The 27,494-nt window shown below is 49.2% G+C and overlaps 4 protein-coding genes across 5 annotated transcripts; 2 read left to right on the forward strand and 2 right to left on the reverse strand.

Moving 5' to 3' along the window:
* Nucleotides 1-3,767: 3,767 nt before the first annotated feature.
* LOC136498884 (14-3-3-like protein GF14-A) lies at nt 3,768-9,040 on the forward strand. The gene is made up of 4 exons (XM_066494597.1): nt 3,768-4,452; nt 4,612-4,734; nt 8,406-8,522; nt 8,691-9,040. Exons 1-4 carry the CDS (start codon nt 3,967-3,969, stop codon nt 8,739-8,741), a joined length of 777 nt encoding a protein of 258 aa, XP_066350694.1. The 5' UTR covers nt 3,768-3,966; the 3' UTR covers nt 8,742-9,040.
* Nucleotides 9,041-13,425: 4,385 nt separating this feature from the next.
* On the forward strand, nt 13,426-15,844 carry LOC136498883 (putative WEB family protein At1g65010, chloroplastic). The gene is made up of 2 exons (XM_066494596.1): nt 13,426-13,973; nt 14,178-15,844. Exons 1-2 carry the CDS (start codon nt 13,954-13,956, stop codon nt 15,460-15,462), a joined length of 1,305 nt encoding a protein of 434 aa, XP_066350693.1. The 5' UTR covers nt 13,426-13,953; the 3' UTR covers nt 15,463-15,844.
* Nucleotides 15,845-15,931: 87 nt separating this feature from the next.
* On the reverse strand, nt 15,932-18,898 carry LOC136498882 (pentatricopeptide repeat-containing protein At1g09410, mitochondrial-like). Its single transcript, XM_066494595.1, has 3 exons — nt 18,164-18,898; nt 16,151-17,573; nt 15,932-16,068 (listed from the first exon to the last, which is right to left on the reverse strand). The coding sequence occupies exons 1-2, from the start codon at nt 18,891-18,893 to the stop codon at nt 16,600-16,602; spliced, it is 1,704 nt and encodes a 567-aa protein (XP_066350692.1). The 5' UTR covers nt 18,894-18,898; the 3' UTR covers nt 15,932-16,068; nt 16,151-16,599.
* Nucleotides 18,899-20,364: 1,466 nt separating this feature from the next.
* LOC136501595 (U-box domain-containing protein 15-like) lies at nt 20,365-22,824 on the reverse strand. Of its 2 annotated transcripts, XM_066497108.1 has the most exons (3): nt 22,266-22,824; nt 22,047-22,163; nt 20,365-21,958 (listed from the first exon to the last, which is right to left on the reverse strand). In XM_066497108.1, the coding sequence occupies exons 1-3, from the start codon at nt 22,593-22,595 to the stop codon at nt 20,462-20,464; spliced, it is 1,944 nt and encodes a 647-aa protein (XP_066353205.1). In that variant the 5' UTR covers nt 22,596-22,824; the 3' UTR covers nt 20,365-20,461. The 2 variants fall into 2 exon arrangements, with proteins under 2 accessions (XP_066353205.1, XP_066353204.1); XM_066497107.1 differs by having other exon boundaries at nt 22,047-22,824.
* Nucleotides 22,825-27,494: the final 4,670 nt, after the last annotated feature.

Raw genomic sequence — 27,494 nt, forward strand, 5'->3', positions numbered from 1 at the left:
TTTAGCTTCTCCCATTGCAGTATCATTGAAGGCACCATATTCAACAATAATGTCATCATCGTCCCATTGTTCTTCTTCACCTTCTTCCATTACAACCCCGGTTTCTTCGTGTTTCGTCCAACAAATATAGTTTGGTATGAAACCCAACTTCAACAAGTGTGAATGAAGACTCCTTAAGCTAGCATATTCCTTCAAATTCTTACATATGACACATGGGCAGCATATAAAACCATCGCGTTTATTTGCCTCGGCCACACATAAGAAAGAATGCACGCCCTCAATGAACTCTTGGGAGCGGCGATCAGCATTGTACATCCAATGCCGGCTTATCTGCATTACATGACATACATACCATATTAAAACCTAAAACATAATTAGTTAATTATATGACATGCATGCCACCACACAAGGTATTAATTTATGAAAGTCTCGCTACAATGTAGACAATCCCAACTACCACTAAAAAACTAAAGCTAAAATGCACTTCAGCAGCATAAGGATTTCGCGATCAATCCCAACTAAAACAGACAAATTATGCGTTTGTTCAACATCTATGGGCTTCTTCCGTAGGATCACTGCCTCATCAGCCGCCGTAACCGCCTGTGCAAGAGAGTTTTGCACGTGTTCAACATACTTTTCCTCCCAGTACCAGCCTGAACATCCAGTGCCATCCCACTGAAATTAAAATAAAAAATTAGAACTTTAATTACAATCATCATGAAAATAAGTATAAATTAACCATAATCATCAAATGCGACAAAATAACTCACATTGCGATCCGGACACTTGTAGAAGATACGACCCTGGTTGAGACACTCCTTCCTCACCCGGTACTCCATCACAATCTTCTTCTCACACTTGCCTCATGCAATGAGAGGAAGGTCCGGCCTCAGTCGCTTTGTAACCCGATGAGAGGCCGAGGACCCGGAAGCAGTTAGCGTCTACTCTCTATACTCATTTTTAATATAATATAAATTTCTCATTTTATAAACAAATAAAATTAAAAAAAAATCTAAAATTCTCTATATCTGTAAAGCATGAAGTGTGTTATGCATGCTAGAAATGAAAGCTCAATATTAGTTTTGAATAACTACTTTAACCTTCCTTCATCCAAATACGCAAACTTTAAAGTGATTTTGAGCTTAAATGGCTTACAAATAAAAAAAAATCTACCATAAAAAAACCACATATATCTAGTCCATAAAATGAAATAAGCTACAGATGAAACACGAGAGTATAAAGTTAGTAACCTTTAGAACCGATGGAGGAATGGAAAAAATCTTGTGACCGGTGATGAGGAAGAAGAGAGACCGGCGATAGCAAGAGAACACTGAGCTCGAAGTGGCTCGGACTCGGGGAGAAACAAGAGCTATATAGGAGGGTACCTTTAGTCCCGGTTGGAGACAGAAACCGAAACTAAAGGTCCCTTTATAGTCCCGGACGGAGCCTCCAGCCGGAAGTAGACTTTTACTCCCGGGACTAAAGGTTCCCTCCAGCAAAAGTCCGGTGCAGTAGCCATTGGGCAGTGACCTTTAGTCCTAGTTGGATCTACAAACTGGGACTAAAGGTCTCTCTAGTCCCGAACGCGAAAAATTCCGGAACTAAAATCAAATTTCGAGCTGAATCAAAGATCGTTTCTCTACCGGTGTGTCATGGACCGCTCATGGCAAGAAGCGGGCGACTGGTGTGGATCAAGTCAGTTTTGCGCACTGTCCCAATATATGCCATGATGGCAGAAAATCTTCTAGCATGGTCTAGGAAGGAGATAGACGGCATTTTGCCAGAAGTTTCTGTGGGTCGGCAGTGATGCTTCGGTTAGGGGGAGATGTATGGTGGCCTGGCTTACGGTTTGCAAACCAACACAATTGGGTAGCCGACCTAATGCTCCAAGGTTTCGCGCTACAGACCCGATGGCTGTGGTTGCAAAAGACGGACCAAGACAGGGCGTGGAGCGAGCTGCCGATCAAGACAGCCCCTGAGGTACAGGCATTCTTCCGGGCCTCCACATATACCGCTGTCGGAGATGGACGATTGGCCCTATTCTGGGAAGACCGATGGGTTCATGGAAACTGCATCAGTGATCTTGCGCCATGTCTGTACCAGCTAGTACCAAGCCACACCAGGCAGCAGCAATCAGTTCAGGAGGCTCTGACCAACAGGCAATGGGTACACGCAATCGCCGGAGGCCTTTCGCAGACAGCTATTGAGGAGTACTTGGAACTATGGACCGGACAGGCTCGTATGGCGCTGGTCACCTGATGGCGCTTACTCAACCAAGTCAGCATACATCATGCTCCAATATAATCTAGCGCGGTCAATTTCCATGGTCACCGGTTCATGTGGAAGAGTTGGGCGCCGCTCAGAGTCAAGATCTTCCTTTGGTTGGCTCTGCGACGCAGGCACTGGACGGCGGATCGGCGAGCTCGCCATTGCCTCGAGGCAAGATACCGCTTCTATCTCTGTGATCAAGCCCCTGAAACAATCGACCACATCATCGCTTCATGTCCGTTCACTCGGGAACTCTGGCACTTCATCTTACAAGTGCTTGGCTTCTAGCTCCTGCAAGGAACCCAATCCACAATCAGTTGGTGGCGCAAAATACGTAAGCTTGCTGATGGCCATCGTCAAAAGGGCCTCGACTCACTATTTGCGTTTGTTTCTTGGTAGGTGTGGAAGGAATGGAATGCAAGGTGCTTCCGAGACACCTCTGTTACGATCTCTGAGCTGCTTCAAATCATCAAGAGGGAGGCGGATCGATGGATCGATGCTGGAGCAGCTGGATTGCGGGCACTGGTCGAGCGTTAGCATCGTCAGGCTCTAATGTTTTGTTGTTGTGCGTTTCAATATGTAGTCCCTTAACTGAAACCGGCTGAGCCGGTTATTCTCATAACATATACTCTATCCATCTTAAATGCAATAATGATACGCAAATCTCATGCGTATTCGAGAAAAAAAAAATATTGATACAGGATCCAAGATATAAAGAAATGTGACAGGTAGATAGTGTAGAGCGAAAGACATGCTATTCGATAAAAGAAATTATTTGAAAACGACTATTTCTATTCGTAATACCTATACAACGTGACAGTAGACGTGGTTTCTTGCCTTTACGGGATTTTTTTTTTCTTTTTTGTTACGGGAGTACTCTTAGGAAGAGTAGTGGGAAAGAAGGCTTATCAGTTCACATGACCCGGTGGTGGACTCCGGGCCCTGAACGCGAGAGAAGCAAACATCGGGTAGGGCAGGAGGATTGGTCGTCGATGAATGCGCTGTGGCCAGGCAACCACAGGATCCTGTTGGCTGTTCCTGGGGGCGCACGAAGCCATGTGCCGTGCACCTCACGGCAGGTGCGGAAACCGCCCGCATGTAGCCAGCCTAGCCCATGGATGGGTCAGTTTTTTTTTCTTTTTTCTGAGCACTAGGCAAAGGCAGGTAAGGTTGCGGCTGCTCGAATCGGCCTGGCCTGTTGGGATGGTAGTCTAGCCCGCTCCGGTCCAATCAGGACGAAACGGGATAGAAGCCCAATGGAAGTGAAAAAATACAAGGGAGCGTGTCGTTTGGGCCCAACATCGGATTCGCAGCAACCAGCGGGCCGGGCCTATGACCAATCGACACGCCGTATGAACACAACACAAGGCGTGGGTATGCCACGCCAAGGGAAGCTCTGTCTCTCCTCTTGTTGGCTCGTTCGTTCTTATCTCCAACTCCAACGCAGCAGCAACGTTTGTGTTGTGTTGCGTTCGCCTCCGTAAAGGGAAAGGGAAAAGGGAAAAGGGAAAAGGGAAAAAGCGACGAGGGGAGGGAGAAATCAGAAAAGGCAGCAGCAAAGCCCCTCGCCGTCGTCGCCTCCGTTTCTTCGCGTTTCCATCCCATCATCCTTCGTTTTAAATCAAAACAAACAAACACCGCAGCCTTCTCTCCCTCTCCCGTTCCCATCTCCACCCACCCACTCCCCAACCCGCACCCATGGCCGCAGCCGCCGGCACCCGGGAGGAGATGGTCTACATGGCCAAGCTAGCGGAGCAGGCGGAGCGGTACGAGGAGATGGTCGACTTCATGGAGAAGGTCGTGTCCGCCGCCGCGTCCTCCGAGCTCACCGTCGAGGAGCGCAACCTGCTCTCCGTCGCCCACAAGAACGTCATCGGCGCGCACAGGGCGTCCTGGCGCATCGTCTCCTCCATCGAGCACAAGGAGGAGACGCGGGGCGCCGCGGGACACGCCGCCGCCGCCAGAGGGTACCGCGCCCGCGTCGAGGCCGAGCTCTCCGGGATCTGCGCGGGCATCCTGCGCCTCCTCGACGACCGCCTCGTCCCCGCCGCAGCGGCCGTTGATGCTAAGGTCTTCTACCTTAAGATGAAGGGGGATTATCACCGCTACCTCGCCGAGTTCAAGACCGGCGCAGAGCGTAAGGACGCCGCGGACTCCACGCTCGCCGCATACCAGGCCGCGCAGGTGGGTCGTGCTAGTTCACTGAATCATTTCATTGGATTGGATCTCCCTTCCCCTCTTGTCCTCTCTTCTCTTCTCTTCTCCGTAGCAGTCTACCAGTTATGCATGGATGGTTGTGGATTCATTGGATCTCTTCTCTCCTCTCCTAAACCCTATCTAAAGGACATCGCCGTCAAGGAGCTCCCGCCCACGCACCCCATCAGGCTCGGCCTCGCCCTCAACTTCTCCGTCTTCTACTACGAGATCCTCAACTCGCCGGACCGCGCATGCTCCCTCGCCAAGCAGGTTCTTCCTCACCTCACTTTAATTCATTTCTTCGCTCGCTATTTCTGCAACAAACACGCGTACGTGTAGATCTCACCTCGCTACTTTGGTTTGCTTGCTCCACAGCACAGAGTAACTGCTAAGCTAAACCCCCAAGAATTGCAGGACAAACTTGGATTTCATTCTGTGCATGTGGATGATTGATTTAGCCCGATTCACCTCCTTTTCACCAATGCGTTATTATATGCCATAATATATTCTGCAACTTTCCTTTTTTATTTTATTATTACTGCACTGTGCGACGCTTTTGCATCCGTAAAATGTTTGTTCTTGGTTCACAGTCACGTTTGGCTTGCGTGTGTTGACTCTTCAGCGCCCCCAATCCCCTTGGCGACTGCCCACTGCCACCTGCACCCTGTAGTAGTAGCAGCTGCGTATCCGATGCATCCATGCCGGCTCTTGCCGGATGCTTCCAAGATGTAATTGTTACTGGCATGTCTGAACTCATTGCATGTGCTGCCTGGCTCGTATCAACATTGTCACGGCCCATGACTGATGGCCAAGACAAGAAGACGTATTTCCATTTATGTAATAATTTAGACTATGACATGTGGGTCCTCCGGACCGGTGGCTGTATGCCTTAAGACTCGAACTGTTTGCTGTAAGGACAAGATCGAAAAACTACGAAGTCAATAGACTCGCGTGAGACAGAGATTCATCTCTGCTCCGTTGGCCGATCCCAGCGATCACCCTTGTCTCTCACGTCGACGGCGACCTTGCCGGCGGCCACGGGTGTTACAAGTGGTATCAAAGGCAGTCCTTCCTCGGCATCAACCCTACCCACCCGATCCCCATCCCAGCACCGCTCCATACTTCTTCTCCGCCCCGATCTCATCCCCACCAACTCCGGCGACGGATCTCGCAGTCCGGCGTCACCACCACCACATAGGCGCTCAGCTTGTTCCTCGGTACGTTTCAGATCCGTGAGCTTCGATCTTCAGTTCGTAATTCCGGTCGGCAGGTCTCCTCTGTCCGCGCCCTCGTGGTGTTCGACGTGAGGCCCATAAGTCCCTTCTTTGGTTGAACTGGGTCAGCAAGCGGCATCGGCGTTCCAGAAGCTTGAGCACCAACATCTCCACCTCCACTAAAACCCACTCCACCACCCTGCTTATCGGCTATACTCCATCTACGGCTTGTCATTCAACTGGGGGACTACTTCAACAAACTTGGATTCGGCGGCGAGAACATCATTTGTGCTCGGTTGTGGTGTGGTGGCGAATGGCTGGGAAGAGTCCATCGATTTGGGTTGCGGTACCTGCGTTGCCGTGTAAAATCCCTCGATCGACGCCTCTCTTCCAGGAGTTGGGATTCTGGTGAAGCATGCGATAGGGGCGGTCACGACCAAGCCTGTTGCTTCACCATGGCAGTTCTGAGAATTCAGTCAGTCTGACAACACGGCTCCTCCTAAGCCTTCGGCGCAAACGAAGATCCTGTTGGATCAGATGTCTCGGAGTCAAGAAGATGAAAACACCAAATGGGATCAGGTCATGGAACATTTCGACCTGTTATTCACTAGGGTGAATGATATCGGCGTCATTCAACAAGACCTTAAGAAGCCACTAGCTGCAAACAGTCTCAAGATTGAAGCTTGCACATCTGAACAGCAGTTCATTGCTCAGCAGGTGAAAGCAAATGGTCAGGCTGTCGCTCACCTGACTCTCAGACAGTTTGAGGATGCTCATACTGAGAGTTCAGCTTCTCTGGTATTTGAGGAAGAGAATCCATTTGCCAATGCTTATGCCAAGGATAAAGAACCTTTCAAACCATCATCGTCCAAGCAACCCAAGCATTCCCCAGAACCAAACAAGAAGGACAGCCTCCCACACCATGCACTGCCCAAGATGCCGTTTCCCAATTTCGATGGTACTCAACCCAAGGCATGGCTCACCAAATGCAACAATTACTTTGACATTTACAGCATTCCAGAACATTTATGGGTCAGAGCTGCAACTATGCATTTAGAGGGAAATGCAGCCAAATGGTGGGAAGCATATAAGTTAATCAACCCCACAGTGTCCTGGAAAACATTTTGTGAAACGATTCAAATCAAATTTGGCAGTGATGATTATAGAAATGCAATCAATGGTCTTCTTAATTTGAAGCAAACAGGAACAGTAGAGGACTAAAGGGGCAGAACCAGTGCCGGAGGCTCCCACATGAGTGGGGTCTGGGGAAGGGAAAAACCGAGGCAAGCCTCCCCCCCCCCCCCCGCGCGCAAAATCTGCGGAGAGGCTGCTGAGACAGCTCTCAACAGGAACAGTAGAGGACTATACCACTGAATTTCAGTCTATCCAGTATGATATTGCTATGCATGGTGGGCAGTTGGATGACTTGTTTCTTGCTTGTACTTATGTGAATGGGCTCAAAGAGGAAATCAACCTTCCACAGTTCTATAGGTTGCTCACCCTTCAAAGCACTTTATGGTTATGAACCAAATCTGGGAGTTTGCCCAACCACCTCTGCTGAAACATCTCCAACTGTGGCTGACATCATTGAGCACAGGGATCAACATTTGCTGGCACTGAAACAAAGATTGGAAGCAGCTCAGAATAGGATGAAGATACAGGCTGATAAAAATCGTGTTGACAAGGAGTTCACAGTTGGTGACAAAGTCTTGCTCAGACTCCAACCTTATACACAGTCATCAGTAGCAAACAGACCATTTCCTAAGCTCTCATATAAGTACTTCGGCCCATACAAGGTGCTGAAACGCATTGGCCGAGTAGCTTACAAACTGCAACTCCCACTTGACAGTCTCATACATCCTGTGTTCCACTTAAGCCAGCTGAAGCCATACCGTCCAGACTACACCCCGGTCTTCTCTACTCTACCAATGCTCACTGATCTTCAAGCTAGCACGGCTCAACCACTGCAAGTGCTGGATCGTCGCCTGGTTGAGAAAGGTAACACAGCGATTACTCAGGTGTTATTGTCATGGACAGGTTTGCCTGAAGCATCCACAACCTGGGAAGACTACTACGTGGTGAAGCAGAGGTTCCCTGATGCGCCGGCTTGGGGACAAGCCAGTTCTTCGGCGGGGGGAGTTGTCACGGCCCATGACTGATGGCCAAGACAAGAAGACGTATTTCCATTTATGACTATGACATGTGGGTCCTCTGGACCGGTGGCTGTACGCCTTAAGACTCGAACTGTTTGCTGTAAGGACAAGATCGAAAAACTACGAAGTCAATAGACTCGCGTGAGACAGAGATTCATCTCTGCTCCGTTGGCCGATCCCAGCGATCACCCTTGTCTCTCACGTCGACGGCGACCTCTCCGGCGGCCACGGGTGTTACAAACATGGAGGGCGCCATGCTGCCTTTCCGGATCCACCGCAACTTGCTATATCTGTATTCAGGAATCTCCCAAAGCAATGGGGCCTGTTTGTTGGGCGCGATCAGCTTTCCCATCTCAGTGGGGGTGCTCTTTTGTAGTCCCATGCTGCGATGAGAGGAGGCCTTTCTTAATCTTGTCCTGAACTGAATTCTTAATCTTGTAAAACCCTCCTTTGCCGATATAGTGATTACCATTCTGTACGTAAAGCTTTGGTGCAAGTAATTACTAATTAGCCAATATTGGTAGCACATGCTGTTTTATGTAATCCATCATATCATATCCCTACTTGGTTTCAGGCCTTCGATGAAGCTATTTCGGAGCTGGATACTCTTGGGGAAGAGTCCTACAAGGATAGCACCCTCATCATGCAGCTTCTTCGTGACAACCTCACCTTGTGGACTTCTGACATGCAGGTATATCAGTAAACCTTACTCTCTCTTTTTTAAGTGTGTGGAACACTTGGGATTCTACTCTATTGTCAGTTATGCTAATCTCATCGTCATATGAGGATAGCAACAACAGTTCAGAACACTTGGAATTCTATTGTCAGTAAGTAATGCTTATCATGCTGTATGTATCAGGAGGATGGCAGTGATGAAATGAGGGATGCAAGCAAGCCTGACGATGAGTAGTAGCCAGACCATCCAAGTGACTGCCGTATCTGTCTCTTAAGTCTTAACCCTTGGGGTAGTCGTGATGCTTGTACAAGGACCATTTTCGTGTGTCCTTTATCATCGGGTCTGCTTACCTTTCGTTTTCTTATATTGCTATTGTGGTCCCCATGTATCATTTCACCTTGCAACTGGAATCCTGTTACTGTTAGTGTGTGGGAGAGAATAACCTAAGCCCTCTGTTAACTAGTACATGGATTGCCGCCAACTCTTATGAACTATGAGTCTATGATTGAATGGTTATGCATGTTGGATGTGTATCCACCAAAACCTAGTGATGGCTAGGGCTGTGGGTTGTTGTTTAGCTGTGTGTGATTACAATCATCGTCCTTTTGATCTTGGGAAGAGATGGATCGCAGCTGGAGATACAATAATTGTAATCATGGGAGATGGGTTTAGTTGGGATGTATCATTGTACTATTGAGCTTTTATGCTGGTCTGTAGGCTTTCCAGCCAAAGATATCTGGGAGAGGATTAGGAGAACATGGTCTGTCGACCTCGGCTAGTGGTCGTGACACTCATATGTTACGTTATGCTGATGGTTTCGTTTATCGGGGAGTGACAACTTCGCATTCACCGCTGCTAATCGTTTTGCACGTTTCTGAGGAATTAGGACGCCATTGTGCGCTGTGGTAACTGGTAACAACTAAGGCCACCATTGTCCCCTGTTGCAACAGAAGTTAGTTTGTTTTAAAAAAAAAAACTCGTTCATGAATTTTGAATTGATATATTTCCTATGTTCCGTGCTATTGCCAATTGAAAAACTTGTGAAGGATCTTTTCTATGAACCTATTTGAAGATACAAATATTAATAATATTTTTCTATAAATCTAGTCAAATTTAAAATTAGTTAACCCCTTAAAATATAAGATGTGCACTTATTTTTAGGACGGAGAGAGTAGTAATCTACTAGATGGATAGAGAGCATAAGAGAAATCTCTTATAAACAATAATTTTCCTCACTATAGAGGTATCATTTATCGTATATAATCATATGTCATTCAACAATTAAATGCTACTTAGACTATTACCAGATAATTCATAACTGACTTTTCTGCTGTATTGTACATCGAATAATTTTACCGACTGAACACCAATCCAGACAGGCCGTTGAGATGAGATAAGAGAGGTAGAAGAAAAAGAGGGCGTGGATTACTGTAAGAAGCTTAGCAATGTTACTCACATGTGGGCCGCACGGTACCTGGGCCGAGTGTTAGACAAAGTCACGGTCCGACGGTCCGGTTTTGCACGAAAATGAGCAACAGTAACAAGAATGCGTTGACTTAAAAGTCATGGCTAAAAGCACTATTCGTTAATTTATTATGAAAGAAAATACCGTTGTTTTACTGAAACAGTATGGCTCACCAGAGAAGCGAACAGGGCCGTTATCTATGCTCGCCAACGCAGCGACGAGACGGCATGCATGCTTGCCTTCACACTAAAACTTCTCGGTTCCTCCGCAGGTGCTGCAAGCCAGTGATCTCAACTCAACAGGGTGAAACCACTGGCATGTGGTGGAAGATAGAGAGGCCGGGCCGTTAAAATTCGGCTCTTTTTTATGCCAGTGACTGGTTCATGACAAAATGTGCAAACTGAATGAAAGCTTTAAACGCCATTTGCGTACACGCAAAGCTTAATCACCCTACACAGCTGCCAACAATTGATTTGGGCCAGCACATCCTTATCTACGCTGCACACATCATTGCAAAAACGTTGAGTGTTAAAAGGGGAGCAAAGCCGGCCAAATTGTCAGGTATCAAATGTGCACATAAAACACATAGTATGTCCAAATTATTCATCCAGCATTTCGACTCGGGGCGACCCACCACCACCGCCCCGGCCACCGCTCATCGTCGGTTCCTCGGACCCTGCCGCTCCCCCCTAGCTAGCGGTGGCGGCGGCCCGCTGCGGCACTCAAAAAGGCTGCTTGCAGCACCCTCTCCCTCCCCCATCTTCTTCTCTCCCTCCTCCGACCACTGAACTTCAGGCACCAAGGGCAGCCGTCGGCGACCATGGGACGTCGGATCCGTGGTTCCTGGGCATGGATCCGGTGCCCCATGGCCAGTGCCGGTCCTAGAATTTTGAGGGCCCTCTGGCGAACTCGTCACGAAGGTCCTCTAAACCACATAAAATCTTATAATATATAGCCGCTAATTTTTGTTGCAAAGCAAAAACAAATCCAGTGATATATTTTTAATTTAATATCTTTGATAGTTATCGAGGAACAATGTAAACTAAAACGGTCCAGGAGTGGCCTGTAAGCTCCATTTCTCTCAAAATATAAACATCTTGTAAACATTATCCCGTGCCAGGAGGGCCAAATAAAATTCAGGTGGCAAAAACTCCCCCGGTCACCGTAAAAAAAGTAAACTAAAATAATAATATATTTGCACTTCTAAAACTAATAAGATTACCACAAGGAAGAATAGAACTCCATAATATCCATCGCTTCTCATAAAAAGATACTTCTTCGGGCACTTCTTGATGCAGAATCATCAAGGACGGTATTGAGATCAATAGTGTCAACTAATGTATAGCATATTTCTAAGATTCAATAAATTTATCTTCTAGTTTTTTCCGTTTTCTTTTCTGAGATCCCAACAAATGTTTCTTAGGTAACATTCTAATATTCTAACACCTAAATTAAAAGAAAAACATGACTATATGAGTACGAGTACTAGAAGTCTGAAATAATTAATTTGGATTAAAAAATGATCATGAGAAAAAAATACCTAGGTGCTAAGGCTTAATCGACTGATGAACTGATGATTGATAAATTGATGATTGGCTGATCCGCCTGATCGCGTCCTCGTCAAGTCGAGCCTGTGAGTGCGCCATTTCCGTGTTTCCGGCTCTCCGCGGCGGCTGGCGGTGGCGCGGCGCGGCGCAGCTCCGTCGACAACTCTCCGTGACTCCCTGAGACCGTGACCTTTCGCCCTGGGCGCTCGCATACGTAATAGACTCGCGGACTGGGAAAGCAAGCGTTTGGCGCTCCTGATCCTGAACGTCTCGGGCTACATATCAAGTGCCATCGGACTATAGGCGTATACCTGGGCCTGGCCCCTCCCTCCCTCGGCCGTCGCACCTCTGGCACCTCTCCAGGCCCGGCACTGCCCATGGCTCGGATCTAGCGCGTGGCGAGCGTGACGCCGGCTGGCGAGCTGGAAGCGCCGTCGACAGACCAGCAGGCGTCGCGTGGGCGATCTGGCGGCCGACGGGCGGCAAGTGCCATGGCCGGGGTTGAGCCCGGTCTGCTCGCTCGCCGGCGCCGTGGCTGACTTCCCCGCGCGCAGATCTGCCCGGAACTGTGATGGGGCAGTTGCCAACGCCCAGATCTGATCGGCCACTGCTTGCGTCGATTGCCGACCTCCCCACTGCTCCCCGTTGTGGACTTCGGCGGGCCGGCAAGTGCTGTGGGTGTATTGGGGCGGCCGCCGTTGCGGTGGCTGGCTTCACCCTGCCTACAGCCAGCACCCCTGCCTGCCGGTGTGGCTGGCTGAACCTCTGGTGGCCCTTCCGGTTGCCAGCGCGGGTCGTCTATCTGCCTCGGTTGTTGATGGACGGCGGGCTACTGGCCGGTCCAGTGGTGGCGTGGCGGCTGTTGCAATGGGCCTGCTCTCGTGGATGTACAGCGTCGGGGTGGAAAAACCCGCCCGGTTCCTCCGTGGAACCAGGCCAACGGCGGTGGCGAAACCTAGGCCATTAAGGCGTCTTGGATGATTCCATTGTTCCGGGGTAGGTTAGGGTCGAAAGACCTACTCGAGTGCTTCTCCAGCCATGAATATCCTTCCTGAAGGCATCGCTGGAGCACTTCTACAGCACGCCTTCCGCTACTCTTTCCGGAGCCGCTCCGTCGTGTGTTTATGCCTGTGTGTGCTTCAAGCTCATCTTCGCTTTGGTGTGTCTACCTCAGATGTTGGTGTTGCTGCAGTCGTGTATTTCTTCGCAGCAGCTACCTGGTCGCTGGTGGATATGCCTTCTTCGCAGCGACTACCTGGTCGCTGGCGGATACTGTTTTTCTTCACAGCGGCTACCTGGTCGCTGGCGGATACTGTCGCCTTCTTCTTCGCAGCGGCTACCTGGTCGTTGATGGACATTGTCGCGTTCTCCTTCGCGGCGGCTACCTGGTCGCTTGCGGATGGATGTTGTGCTCTCCGTAGCAGCTACCTGGTCACTTGCGGATGGATGCTGAGCTTTTCTACCGGTGGATACTTTGCCACTATGACTTCACCCACCCTCTGTTGTCGACCATTGCGCAGATGTATTTTTTCTTTGGCAGGCATAGTCGGTTGGTCCGTTGAGGCGAAGGTTCCCTTCGTATTTTCTTGCTATTCGTTTATGTTTTTGGGGGTTCCGCCGGTAATCCTAGAATTACTTGAGAGCCCTTTGTATATGTGTTCCTATCTTTCTTATGGCCTTTCCTTTTAATGAAAAACGGGTATAAGACCCTATTTGGAAAAAAGGAATGTCAATTCCATATGGCCAATACGTGCACGCTACTAACAAACCACCAAAACAAACAATTCCTTTTCTTTGGCAAGGAAAAAATACTAATCAATTCTTGATTGTGCCCGGAACGGCCGAGAAAGGGGAAAGACGTGACGGAGTCGCATAGAACAGGGGATTCATTTACCTAGTAGAGTTGGAGGTGTCATTGTTGCCATCCCGAACCGCGTAAGGCGAGTCAAGCAATAGTCTCACCGGTACCGGCTCCTCTATTAATTTTTAAAGAAAAAGAGTCTCACTGGCTGACGGCTGGGCCCAGCTGACGTAGGAGACGTAAAGGTCAAAGGACCTTTCGGTATGCGGCACCAAAGGAAAACACAAAAACAAAAATCTAAAGAAACCACGTCTTCACCATCTCAGACTCGTATTAGCCCCTCCTCCATCTTCAAGCCGCGGCTCGTCTCCTGAGAGTGGTATGGTTCGACCGTTTCAATGCCGAGCCACGATCCTTCACCAATAAGACTTGTCTTCGTCTTCCCCTCTTCCTCTGACGAAACACCAGGAGAGGAAATTCCTCGCTCCAACATACAACCTACTGGTCTCCTATGCGCGTGACGGATCATCTCTGACATATAAAAGTTGCGGCTTCATAGGCCCACCGCGAGTGGTATGGTTGGTTGATTCTGAGCCTGGCTGCTGCATCCTCCAGGGTTCTCGGTTGGAGAATATGTTTTCTTTCAAGTCCAGGTAGATACGCACGCACTTGGTATAGTTTCCTGCCTTTTCTCATTCATTCATCAGATTCTGGGATCATGTTTGTGAATAGCCGATCTTCACTGAGCATTAGATCCCTGCTGATTCATTTCATTGTGTTGTTTTTCCCTTTCTTGTATCGATTCCTGTCAACAACAATCCATGAACTGACATGAGTTGTGCTTCTGTTGACGTCAGCCTCAGGTCATCCTTCAATGGCAGCAGAGTCCCCAACCAGGGTTTCATGGAGGAACCAGACGTGCAAGAACAGTTGAGCAGACTGCAGGAGGAGCTGAGGAAGGAGAAAGAGGAGAAGGCGCGCGCCCTAGATGAGATACAAGAGCTCAGGACGACGAACAAGAATAGGAACAAAAAATTGAAGAGTAATGGAGGCGAAGAGCAGTTGGACCTTGCAGACAGGTTACAGCACCTGGAAGGCGAACTGGAGGCAGCAAGAGATTCAGAGAAGAAGATGATGCTGTCATTGGAGGCCCAAACAAAGCAGCTTGAGCAGACCAAGGTATCCCTGGAGGAGGCCAAGATGGAGATAGCTTCGCTACGAGACAGCACCAACAGCTCTAATCCGGGTAGGCAGCCGTTGAGGAATTTCAGGAGAAGGGGTATGCTGTCATTCTCCTTTGCCGACCCTGGAGAGGTTGAGACATGGTCGCTACAGCGTGAGCTCAAGTTAGCTGTGGAATCTGAGGAGAAGTGCAAGAAGGCCATGGATGACTTGGCCATAGCCTTGAATGAACAAACTACAGAGGCCAGAGAAACAAAAGCGAAGCTTTCATTGGTGCAAGCCGAGTTGAATAATGCAAGGACCAAAGTGGAGAGCTTGAAGGCCTCACTAGAAAGCACAGAGGGCAAGCTCCAATTGGCACTGGAAGAGGCAGAGCGACTAAAAGTTGAGTCAGATGAATTGGCGGCGGCGTCAAAAGAAAAAGAGAGGGGCCTCGTTGATTGCATCAAGCTGTTTGAGGAGGACCTAAGTAAAGGAAAGGAAGAGAATGATAAGCTGATTGAATCACAGAGGGTGGTCAGAGATGAGAATTCTCGGCTGAGGGAGATGCTGAAGCACGCGGTGGGCGAAGCTAATGTAGCAAGGGAATCACTGGAGATTGCCAGAGTGGAGAACTCTCGCCTTAATGAACAGATATTTGAGAAAGAGAGTACCTTGCAGAGTATCAAGCAAGAATATGAATCCCTCATGATCAGTGAGGCAGCGGCACAGAGTAGCATTAAAGAATTGAAGGATATGATTGATGCTATGTTCAGTTCCGAATCAACCAAAACATCAGCAACAGCATCACCTCGTGATGCCAAGGGAAGCAAGACGAAAGAAAATTCTGTGGCAGAAGATGATGTGTATTCTGATTTCGAAAGATCTACTCAACCAGACGACATAAAAAACCCTGGAAAGCAGAAAAGGAAGACAATTCTCAGAAAATTTGGTGAAATAATGAAGAAAAGAAACTCTTAAATTGTAATGTAGTATTATGAATTGAAAGCAGTATAGCTTCGATTTTGATTGTTCAGATCCACTGAGCACACAGGACAGCTGGAATGGCAAAGATTTACAATGACGACTGTGTGGGGTAACCTTTTTCTCTTTTACTTCATACCATGGATTTAGACTACAAAGAATGGAACATACATGTAAAAATATAGAGAATGAAATAAGAAAGTGTCATAGCCTTTTATGGTTTTATAAGTTTCTGCATTTTTGAATCTCTATATAAATCTTGGCCTGCTATATGCAATTAAGCAGCCCATGTTCCCAGATAACAGTATGCCCAAATTACCTTATCTTTCTGGGAAATACGTTGATTAATACAGTTAATGAGATTGAAAGAACTTGTGTCAAGGTTCTCCAAAGACCATATTTACAAGTTAAATTATGTGTCTGTGATCTAGCACTGGAATCCCCCACCATCCGAATAGGCCTAAGTAAAACCGCAAAAAGTATTTCATTACGAGGTTTAAGGAAAACTACAAAGGTCTGTGGAGGACCAGTACAACACTGTCTGAAGAACCGTATCACTTTCCTTTAGGTAATATGCAGTTTTCCTGGATGTTGCTGTGAAACCTGAAAATATGCCTAAAGTAAGTTGGATCTAGATTTTGTCAATAGAAGTTCCGAGGACAACACAAACAAATACAACTATTACCTTTAAGAACTGCTCCTTCTAATTTGCAGCTCCAACCATCAAGTTTTCAAACTTGAGTCTTTTTCTTTTATTGCAAAGAATCCAGTGTCATCATTACAATAACCAGTAACCTTGTCTGATTAAAGGACATGCTGGATTGTTGGAATTCCATTTTGCCGAGTTGAGGGCAAGTTTACTTCTACAGCTAGCTTTGCCAGGCAAGCATAACCTTGCCCACGACGGTGAGCAGCATTGGCTCACTCTCATTAGCAAGGAAAATCTGGAAAGCACAGGCACCAAGGCAATGCTAACCAGGGAACCAAACTATGATTCCACGCGAACCCCTTGCCCACCTAGGCAGCACAGTAACCTGTAAAGAATCCAAACACGCCTGTACTCCAAAAAAATTGATCCTTGAACTCATAGGATACAGAGTAGAGTGGATGTTTCAAATGGCATGCCACTTGAGATTATGAAAAGTAACCACATTCTTGTGCCAGATCTACCATTATATGAGCTTCATTGGTGACCATTCGCATATGAAAGCTGATTTTTCTCAGCTCAGATATGATCTTTCTCATCTCTGGATGAGATGCATCTCCACCCACAAACATATGAACTTCATTTGCAATCTCAGTCCAACTGTATCCAGGTTGTTTCTTCACACCTCTTTCTTTCATCTGACCTCTTACTTGATTGACTTGACCCCACATGCCAGCAGCAGCATATATATTCGAAAGAATCACATAAGGACCTGAACTTTCAGAGTCTGACTGAACAAGCATCTTAGCAGCAAGTTCACCGAGCTGCACGTTACCATGTATCTGACATGCTCCAAGCAAAGAACCCCATACATTTTTCTCAGCTTCTAATGGCATATCTTTTATATAACTAGAAGCTTTCTCCAATTGTCCTGCTCGGCTCAATATATCCACAATACAAGCATAGTGTTCAGCTCTTGGGGATATGGCGTATTTAGATGACATCAGATCAAACAACTTCAAGCTGGCATCCACCATGCCAACATGCCCGCATGCCGATAACACACTAAGGAAGGTGATATCATCGGGAATAAGTCCAGTCACTTCCATCTCATGGAACAGTTCTATAACTTTCTGATATTTACCATGTTGTGCATATGCAGCAATTATTGTGTTCCAAGAAACAATATCCTTGGTTCTGAGATTGATGAAGACTAACTCTGACTCACCCACATTGCCGCATTTACTGTACATTGTCATCAAGGCATTAGAAAAAGAGACGCCAGATTCTAGCATTGCTTTGATGGCAATAGCATGTGTGGATTTTCCTTGTCTGAGCAAAGCAAGAGCAGAACAAGCTGTCAGGACTGCAATAAGAGTCGCATGATCTGGTTTTACACCTTCTCTGAACATTACAGCATGCAATCTCATGGCTTCTTCCCCGTGTCCATTGTGAACACATCCTGCAGAAATACGGAGAAGTGAACCGTGAGGGTTTATATCATTGCATGATCAGTGGCACAATTAATAAAAGGGATAAATGCATGATCTTTATATTTTATTCTTGTTTAATTTAAATCCCCCTTCTTTAACAAAAAAAAAAAACCGCATCGACAGGATTATCTGAATCACTGAATCAATAACAATGAAACATGAGCTAAAAGCTTGAAATTCCACAGTTTGTCCAATGTGACTGTTGCATTCACCAAGTATATCTTCTTTTTTAATTGAATAAACGAAAAAGAAATTGAAGCATGAATGCACAAAAGTTAAATTTGTTAAGGTCAAATAAAACATGGCAATCATACACTTAAAAACCCCAACACAAGTTATAACTTCAGAGTATTACAAGCATTAGTAGGTGTACACTTTGTAAACTGTAATTCACAAGAAGTTTATTGCACATAAACATTCTTCAAAGCTTATTATCTATCATTTGAAGCAACTCGATGACACAAGTAGTTGAGGAATGCGGGTGGGCAGCCTCATCTACAGCTTGAAAATCTAGCCAAAATGAAATCATAGGAAAGAAGATTCAACATGTAGGACGTACCAGCGATCATGGCATTCCAGGAGATGACATCCTTGGCACGAATCCCATCAAACAGCCTCCTAGCGCTCTCCACATCCCCCTGTTTGCAGTATGCAGTTATCATTGCAGTGCATGCCACAACATTCTTCTCAGGCATCACTTTAAACAATTCCGTCGCCTCGACAAACATGCCGTTCTCAACGTACCCACTGATCATGGCCGCCCACGACACCAAATTCCTGTCTGGCATTGCGTCAAACACCTCCCGCGCCCTCGCCACCTCACCTCGCCGCGCGAGCCCGTCCACCATGGTTGTGTACGACACCACGTTCCTCTTGGGCATTTCTCCGAACACCCTGTCGGCGTCATCCGCTCGGCCGAGCCGGAGGAGCCCCGCGAGCATGGCGTTCCACGTGGCCACGTTGCGCTTCGGGGCGCCGGCGAAGTAGGCGGAGGCAGCGTCCAAGTCCCCGTGCGCGAGGCAGCCGGCGATGATTGAGTTCCATGAGACGACGTCGCGGGAGGGCATGGCCTCGTCGAAGAGGCGGCGAGCGGCTGGGAGGTGGTGGCGGCCGGCACGCCAGAGCGCGGTGAGGAGCGCGTTCCAGGAGACGACGTCACGGTGCGGCATGGCGTCGAACACCCGGCGCGCCGCGGCGACATCGCCCGCGCGGGCGAGGGCGCTGATGCGCTGGTTGTCGCGGAGGAGGCGGCGGGCGGCGAGGGAGGCGGGGTGACGGAGCGGGAGCATCTGGAGTTCTGGACACGACACTACGACAGCATGGGAGGGGACTGCAAGCCGAATTCTAGTCAAATATTGAATTCAATGACAAAATTCGCTCCCCAAAAAACACAACATGAGCTTGATTCAATTCACCCATTGCAAATGCCCCTGCTCGGCTATTTTTAGCTCCGCTTGGTCGTCCGGTTCCGGATTCACCCCCTCCGACAAAATAACAAATGACGAAGACATCACCGGTTTAGATATAAACGTGTTAATCACTTCAAAATCAAAGATAAAACCTATATTTTACAAATTGATGATGCACCATGAAGTTTGTACATTTTTCTTTTCGTAATTGCTTACATAGATTAATGGAAAGTTTGATTGCATATAGAAAGCATGGAATATCAATGAAGTTGTGATTGGGGACTAAGTTAAGTATTCCTAGGTTCCTCCACCAGATCATCACGTCGGTTTTGGATTAAGGAAACAAAGAGTCTAGGTTTAACACGTTTTGGAAGTTGAATTCGGTCTGCATATACGGCCTCCTAATTGGGATGTTCTACCACTTTATAAAAAGCTTATCAAGTCTATTTTCCAATGGATCTGGACTCATGCCTACATCCCCGCATTCATCATTTCGCACTTATCAGATGCATCCGCATCCATCGTTTCCATGCCAAGATCTTTTTTGCCTATGGTGCTGCATCACCCTGTTTTAGCCCGATGGCCCATATATCATATATCAAGTTGGGTCCTATTTTAGACCGATGGTCCATTTATCAAATTAAGTCTATTAGGGACGTATTCTAGGGGTTGGAGAACGACCCAAACACCCATTTATATCTCTAAAGCCACTATGAATAGGTTGGGTTTTGCTTTGTTGTAAGTTTAGCTATTGGTACTTTCTTGGAGACGCGTGTGTCGGTTAGACCATCCATTCTACTCGATCCAGAACCTCGCCTTATTGTGATTCAGATTTAAACCTCCATATCTTATTTGCCAGTTTAGTGCTTGTCTACTTGTTCTTGCTTGTTTTTCGATTGCTTGCAGGAATAACTCTAGGGGTTTGGTTGGCCGTGCTCCACAAGATCGTGAACAACCATTGGAATTGGTGTATCGATCGCTAGGGCGCAGCGTCCTTGGACGTCTCTCGAGTCAAATCGAATCCATACCCTTATCAAGTGATATAGTTCAAGTGCTGCTGCTTGTAGACGCTTGTGTCGGACTCGATTTGGAACCCCACAGTATTGTGATTCATATTTAAACCTCCATATTTTATTTGGCAAATCAATGCTTGTCTACTGGTTCTTGTTTTTTCTTCGATTGCTTGATGGAATAACCTAGTGTTTTGGTTGGTCATGCTCCACTGAGATCGTGAACAACCACTACGTGGTGCATCACAAAAATTAAGTTAGCCATTTCTTCTATCCTAGCGAGTACTGCAGCAAACACGTGACAAATCTGTTGGGCGATGGCCGATGGATACACCAAAATTTCTCAAATTTCTATGCCCTGCTGAAAGACGTTGCATTTTACTTGTACGCCTCCTCATCACAAAAAAAAGGAAAAAAGAAAAGAAAAAAGAAGTCAGATCAGAGCTTGCGCGCGAGCTGGATGAGCAAGTTGGCTTTCCTCTGCGCCCTGCTGGTGCCGTTCTTGGCGATCTTGGAGAGGTCCTCGTGGAGTCCGAACCTGAGCCCGTGCACCAGCAGCGGCCTGTTGTTGGTGCCCAGCTCCAGCAGCACCGACAGCGCGCACTCCTTGTTCTTGGGCGTGCTGTTGCCGTCCTTGATGAGCCGCACCAGCTTCTCCACGAACGCCGTCGTCCCGATCTCGGCGCGGCACGCGGCGTGCGATGACAGCAGCAGGAAGATGGACAGCGCCTCGTCCACCATGCCGAGCCCCTTGTCGTCCATGACCTTGACCAGCGCCGGCACGATGCCCGCCTGGGTCGCCCGGGCCTTGTTCTGCGGGCTGAGCACCAGGTTGAAGATGGCCGTGGCGGCGTCCTTCTTCCCACGGGCGGTGCCGCTGCTGCGCAGCAGCTCCACCAGCGGGGCCAGCCCGCCCAGGCTCCCGATCGCGGCCTTGTTCTCGTCCAGCATGGACAGGCTGAAGAGCGTCGCCGCCGAGTTCTCCTGCGCCTCCGGGGTGCCGTTCCGGAGGATCTCGATGACCAGCGGGATGGCGCCTCCCCTGGCGATGAGCACCTTGTTCTTGTCGTCGATAGACAGGTTCAGCAGCGACGTCACCGTGTTCTCCTGCACCTTCTTGTCGGGGCAGGCCAGCAGGCCGATCAGCGCCGGGATGCCGCCGTTGTCGGCGATCAGCGTCCGGTTCTCGGGGCACTCCTTGGAGAGCCTCCGGATCTTCTTCACGGCCTTGCGCTGCACGTCGGGGTGGATGGACGACATGCCTTCCACCAGCGACGGGATGTCCTCCTTGTGCTCCTCCGTCTCCGCGGCGGGCTCCGGCTCCCGCTTCTGCAGCTCCACCATGTGCTTGTCGCACCACTGCAGGATCAGGTTCTTGAGCGCGTAGTTGGGCGCCAGCGACAGGTGCGCCAATGGCTGCCGCGACTTGGGGCACGTCCTCTCCCCGCTGTCCAGCCACTTCTGGATGCTCCTCCGCTCGTACGTCTGCCCGCTGGCCACGATCACCGGGTCCGTCATGATCTCCAGCGTGATGGGGCAGAGGAAGTCGTTGGGGATCATCAGGGAGGGGCACTTGTCAAGGCTTTTGGGCATGGACACGTCGCCGCCCAGGACGTCCTTCCCGTCCACGCCGGCGATCTCCTTGAACCGGTTGAGAAGGTCCACCATCTGCCTGGTGCTGTCCGCCACCGCGTGCTGCCCGCCGCCGTTGCTGTTCCTGTCGTTGATGAGCTTCTTTATGGCCATCGTCTCTGCCCTCAGCTCCGCCAGCGTCTGCAGCTCCAGCTTCTTGGCGAGCCTCTCCAGGATGGCCCTGTCGGCGTTCCTCTCCTCCTCCTTGTTCTGGAGGATCACCATCAGATCCATTGACAGCTCCATGTCTTGAGTGTCCGTTCGCTTCTTGCACCTCGTCAGCTGCGCGTTCATCAGCTCCACCTGGAATTCATTCATGCATGACTCTGAATTAATGGCAGAGATCGACACACATGAAACATGCCCCGATGCTCATGCCAGCCGAGCTTACTTGCTCCTTGACCTCATCGGAGATGGCGAGCTCGGCGTACGGCATCCCGTCCAGCGCGCTGTGCATCTTCTCGTACACGTCGCGGAACTTGGCCAGCACCGTCTCGCTCTCAAGCGCCTGAAATGGAAGGAGAGAGAGGAGCGTCAGGCAAAGGCCGCAAAGACGTACGCATGCATTCAGTGATTGATCAGATCGGAGGGTCGTCGATCGAAACCGAACCAGGTAGATCTTGCTGCCGTCGTGGCACGATCGCAGCAGGCGACGCGCGGCGGCGAGTGCGCGGCCGAGCAGGGCGAGCCGGCGGTAGGCGTCGTCGGTGAGCCGGGGCGCGGCGTCGCGGAGCTCCTCCAGGAGCGGGAGGACGAGCTGCAGCCAGCGGAGGAGGTTGGCGCACTCCTTGCGCTGCGTGCGCCGGAACTCCGCGAAGGCGCGCGCCGAGTTCACGGTCACCAGGAGCTCCTCCACCAGGTCCTCGTCGTCCATCTCCCGCCCCATCGATGGCTCTGCGGGGTCGTCCGGGGACGATGGTGGCAACGTCGGTGGCGGCATGCGGCATCAAGCGCTCGATCGATCCGGCCACTGCACTGCCGATTGATCGGGACGACGATCGACAAGCAACAGGAACAGCAATGGGTGAAAGATGTGCGAAATTCCAGGGAAGGATCAGAAGTGCTCCGACGCTCTGGGCCAGACACGGCACAATAAAATGGAGAATGCTATGTATAGTGCGCTGCCCCATGCATGCTGCAGCTGCCGAGCCAAAATGTATACCATCCCGGCCGCCCGACCTCCATTTCTGTTTCATTCTCTACTAGGAAATGGAACAAGGCAAGCCGAAAATAGTTATGCTTTGGTTGATCTCCTCTAGCTTAACTTGCAATCCCTATGAATTTTATTTATGATAATGATTCCACCCGGGCGTCCGTGCGGACAGACGCGTCTCCCCCGCTCACTATCGCGTCTTCGCTCCCTCTCATCCGCACCCTGCCGAGAAAATAAAATTCCCCACCCCGCCCTCTCTCGCTTCTATCCGCCTCCAACGCGTTGTCCTGTCGCGCGCCCGCCTCCACCACGCTGCTTGCTCACACGCGCCCGTGCTCCACCGCGCTGCCTGCTCACCGTGGCCACCTCCACCGCTCTGGGAAGACGTGGTTGCCTCCACCAAGTCGGCGAGCCTCTACGACGGATGCTCCAGCAAGCAGACGAGGGAGGGGGGGGGTGAGCTTCGTGTGAAGCCGTCCCGTCAGTGAGTTGCCCACGCCGCTAGCACACAACGAGCTCCATACGCCTCCGTCGGAGCTTCACAACGATAAGCCTCTTAAGTCCAAGCAAGAAGATGACATTGCATTGAAAAGCCCATGTTGCAAAGGTATGTTTCAAGTGTTTCATGTTTCATCTGGATGTTGAAAGTGTTTCATCTTGATGTTGCAAAAGTAAATTGGGATGTTGCACATGTTGCAATGGCTATACATGTATGTTTCAAGTGTATGTTCCGAATGTTTTATCTGTTTTTTCCATACGTATGTTTGCAAGTGTTTTATCAAGATGTTGCATATGTTTTTGAAAGTGTTTCAGACGTATATTCCAAGTGTTTCAGCTGTTCCCGTACGTATGTTGCAAGTGTTTCATCTGAATGTTTCAAAAGTAGATATGGTATTGCAGCAAGTGTTTCATATGCATATTTCAAGTGTTTCATCTGCCTTAAGACGTATGTTGCATCTGGATATTTCAAAAGTAGATCGGATGTTGCATGTCCCTCCTCGTTTTTCTGCCTCGCATCGGTGTCTCTTCCACCTCCGACGTTGACTATGCATCCGCCACCTCCCCTCTTTCTCGATGGTGGTGACGCTCGGGCCAACGCGGGCCCGTGTGGGCGCGCGAAATGGCGCGAAAACGACTTGCAGGCGCGGGCGTCCGGACGTCCGTGCGCTAGTTGTCCCGTTTTATTTATGAGCTGAATACATATATCTTCCTGTAAAAAAAAATTGTAGCAGCTGATTTTCGTGCAGTCCTTGTAGGCAAACCAATGTCCATCGCCAGCCCAAGTAATCAAGCTTTTGGGAGAACTGGTGGGCCTAAAAACGAAAAAAAAGGCTAACCTAGCCCACGGTGTTGTGCCGTGGATGTTCTTTGATCTACTAACCATGGCCTAGTGCGCCTCTTTTCCGTGGGCTCCATGAACCTTTTAGAGGGTATAAGGGTATGTTGATTTTGATCTGGTAATTAGCATGTCAACTGGCACATATAGATCCTTTTCTTCTGTACGACTTGTTCTCTTTTTCCCCCTTCCTTTCCTTTTGGACGGTGGTCATTCAAAAACACGCATTTGATTTATCAAGACTTAGCCATGTTGTGGCGTGGTAATTTTAACAATCACAGACCCAAACATACATATAAATGGATTAAATGCACCTACACATCTCCACTCACTCCTATAAATTTATGTACATATACACCATACCCTTGTAAGCACCCTTCAGGAGGCGTTTGGTATGGCTTATGGTGCCGCTTCAGGAGTTGTTTTAGCACTTCACCAACCAAACCAAACTGCTTCAGACAAGAAGTCCCGCAAATACGGGTGACTAGCAAGTATAATAGCAAGCTGTAAGCCGACTAAATGCTGAGGTGGAGGAGAGAGGGGAGGAGAGAGAGCAAAAGCGGACTGTAAGCTTACAGCCGGCTTTGGCACAAGAACCAAGAAAGTCTGTGAGAGAGATAAGTGGGCCATATATTAACTGTAAATAGCCGACTACTATATGAGTGGGCTGAGAGAAGGCTACAAAGAACCTTACAGCCAGCAAGCCGGCTGTATTATTAGTCTTGCTCTTAGGCGCGGAAGGAGCTCCTCTAGTGTGTGTGTGGGCCCCAGCACAGGCAAAGGCAGATTTGCCCCGAGCCGGTGCGGAGAGGGACGGGGCAGGTGCTCGGCGGTGGACTTGACGCAACCAATGAATACCATATGTAGCTAGGTGATTGTTGAACGCGTGAAAAGATTCATCAACCGATTAGCAACACTAAGGTCCTGGTTGGATCAACTAAAATAAATCACTAGTTGCTAAAAGAACTAGAATTGATCCAAACAACTCAACTAAGTTTATAGCCTATTTAGAAATAGCAAACCATCCAGCTTATAAAAAGCTATTAGCCTTTTTTTTATAGGTACATAAAAAGCTATCGCCTAAATTCCTCATAGTTTTTATAGGGGAAAAAAATACTATCACAGCTTATAGAAAGTTGTAGCTCCTCCAAACGAGGTCTAAATTGGCTTACACATCATTACATGTGGCCAACGAACACATGGAAGAGATGAACCAGCGCATCCAAATCCGGACGTGTCGTACTACAACGAACGAAGCAGACAAAACTTTGCTGAGAAATTAGAAATTATAAAAAGCAGTGGTGTTTGAGGATGCCAAATAACACTCCGGAGAGCCACAAAGGGAAAACCGTGCTGCTGCTGCTGCTGCTGCAAAAAGTCTATACATACATGAGTATAATATGTTTTTGACAGAGAGCTACGTACATGTACTACTACTATATTGCCGTGTCAATGATGGTCGTTTTCGGCCGTGTCAATTCGATTGCATTGCATTCCAGGAGCCGCGAAAACGACGCTCATGTCCTGCCACTGCCACATGCCATGAGCATGAGCAAGAGCAAGCGGGCAATTTGCGCCGGCGTCGCTCTCCATCACGGCATGAGTGTCCCCACAGCCACAGCACACCCAAGCCAGTTACAACACGACAGCAATAGCCAATAGGGACTCGGAAAAAGTCAAATGGCGATTGGTCCATTATATTCGGGAGGATGTATGGTATGGTATGGATGGTACGAAACCAAAACAGGGGACGGCCTCACTCGGTTAACGCATCCACCTCAGCCTAGTTAGTGTTTAGTGTTGCCAGGTTTGCAATATGCACCCCCCCCCCCCCCCCCCCCCCCCCCTGTTGCTTCTGTCTCATCTGATCTGATCTGATCTGATCCACATCTCGCAGGCCCCCTGCTATTGATAAGCTCAAACATGAACAGGAACCTTATTATACTTGACGATAGCCTCGTTTATCGGACTATTAATCTAATTTGGCATGAAACTAGAGATGCAAGACGGGCGGTAACACATAAAAATTATGCTATTTATAAGTTCGTTCATGGACAATCCGTCTTGCATAGAAACGGTTGAATCTCCAGATTATTTCAACATATGTTATCGGCCCTGTTCGCTTGAACTTATCAGCCGTACCGTTTCAGCAAAATAACAGTGTTTTTCTCTTATAACAATTCAGTATCAACCGTTTTTTTAGCCAGCCAAACAGGGCCATCAAATCCTAGATAGTTGTCGAAACAATATTTCATCTTGAGTTGGATTTTTCTAGGAGAGTTGTTTTTATGTATAAGATAGTGGAAGTGTAGATAGATGGCCAACGGGCCGGCCCGGCTCGGCACGGCATGAGCACGGGCCAGGCATAGCCCGAAGGGAGTCGGGGCGGCACGGCACGCCGTGCCTCCTAGGCCACGGGCCCAACCTTCAGCCCAGGCACAGCACCGTGGGCCGTTTTTCGTGTCGTGCCGACCCGTAAAGCATGCCCAGCTTAGCAGGCCGTGCCTAACCTGAGGCCCGCTTCCAGGTTTTCAGCAGGGGGAAGGGGACGGAGGGACGGAGGCAGGCGGAGGTCGAGCCAAGGCTAGTGCCCGCGGTGGCACCTTCATGCGGGTGTGCTCGAGGTCGATAGCACCCTCGCGGCGTCCGCTGCGCGCTCGAGGGCGACGTCCTTGCAGCCAGCGCGGTGGCGCTCCATGGTCGCGCCCTCGCGGCCTCTGCACTCGAGGGAGAAGGCCAGCGTAGCGGTCCATGGCGGTGTCCTCGTGGCTGTCTGGCAGCTCGAGGAGAACCCACGGGAGACAGCGGAGTGGGAAGCGGCGCTGGGGTGCTGAGTGCATGAGTGTGAGTCGCGAGAGGGAAAAGGAAGAATGCGGCGTGGGTGGGGAAGGAGCGATGGATGGCCAGTGACTTAGGGTTGGGAGTTATGTTGGGCTGTAATGATTTTAGCCTTTTAGCCTAGTAGCAGGCCTGGTACGGGGCCAGTGCTATTTATTGGGCCGTGCCGTGCCAACCCACGTGCCTGGGGTGCGACCCAGACATGGCCCAATACATCGGGCCGTGCCGGCCCAGGTCCGCACAACCTCGGGGCGTGCTGTGCTTGGGTCAGGCAAAAAAAACATGTTTCGGACCGGGCTGTCGTGCCTTGGGCTGCGAAGAGCCATGATTGTCGTACTAGATTGCCTCCTCGACCCACGCCCCTGCTCAATGATGCGTCGGGGGTAAGAGAGGCAAGATAAATCATCGTCACTTCATTGCCGTCGTTGCTGCTTCTCTCCCAGGGCGGAGGCGAGGAGACAACGAAGCGCGCGGCACTCGGGCTTCGAAATGTCAACGGGGAATTCCCCGTC

Source organism: Miscanthus floridulus, chromosome 13, assembly GCF_019320115.1.
Source record: "Miscanthus floridulus cultivar M001 chromosome 13, ASM1932011v1, whole genome shotgun sequence".
Classification (NCBI taxonomy): Eukaryota; Viridiplantae; Streptophyta; class Magnoliopsida; order Poales; family Poaceae; genus Miscanthus; species Miscanthus floridulus.

Coding starts and splice junctions, on each gene's coding strand:
- LOC136498884 (XM_066494597.1), top strand. CDS start 3,967: ATGGCCGCAGCCGCCGGCACCCGGGAGGAGATGGTCTACATGGCCAAG. Junction 4,453..4,611: donor CCGCATACCAGGCCGCGCAG/GTGGGTCGTGCT, acceptor CCCTATCTAAAG/GACATCGCCGTCAAGGAGCT. Junction 8,523..8,690: donor TGTGGACTTCTGACATGCAG/GTATATCAGTAA, acceptor TGTATGTATCAG/GAGGATGGCAGTGATGAAAT.
- LOC136498882 (XM_066494595.1), bottom strand. CDS start 18,893: ATGCTCCCGCTCCGTCACCCCGCCTCCCTCGCCGCCCGCCGCCTCCTC. Junction 17,574..18,163: donor CTGGAATGCCATGATCGCTG/GTACGTCCTACA, acceptor GTATTTCTGCAG/GATGTGTTCACAATGGACAC.
- LOC136498883 (XM_066494596.1), top strand. CDS start 13,954: ATGTTTTCTTTCAAGTCCAG. Junction 13,974..14,177: donor ATGTTTTCTTTCAAGTCCAG/GTAGATACGCAC, acceptor TGTTGACGTCAG/CCTCAGGTCATCCTTCAATG.
- LOC136501595 (XM_066497107.1), bottom strand. CDS start 22,595: ATGCCGCCACCGACGTTGCCACCATCGTCCCCGGACGACCCCGCAGAG. Junction 21,959..22,046: donor CCGATGAGGTCAAGGAGCAA/GTAAGCTCGGCT, acceptor AATGAATTCCAG/GTGGAGCTGATGAACGCGCA.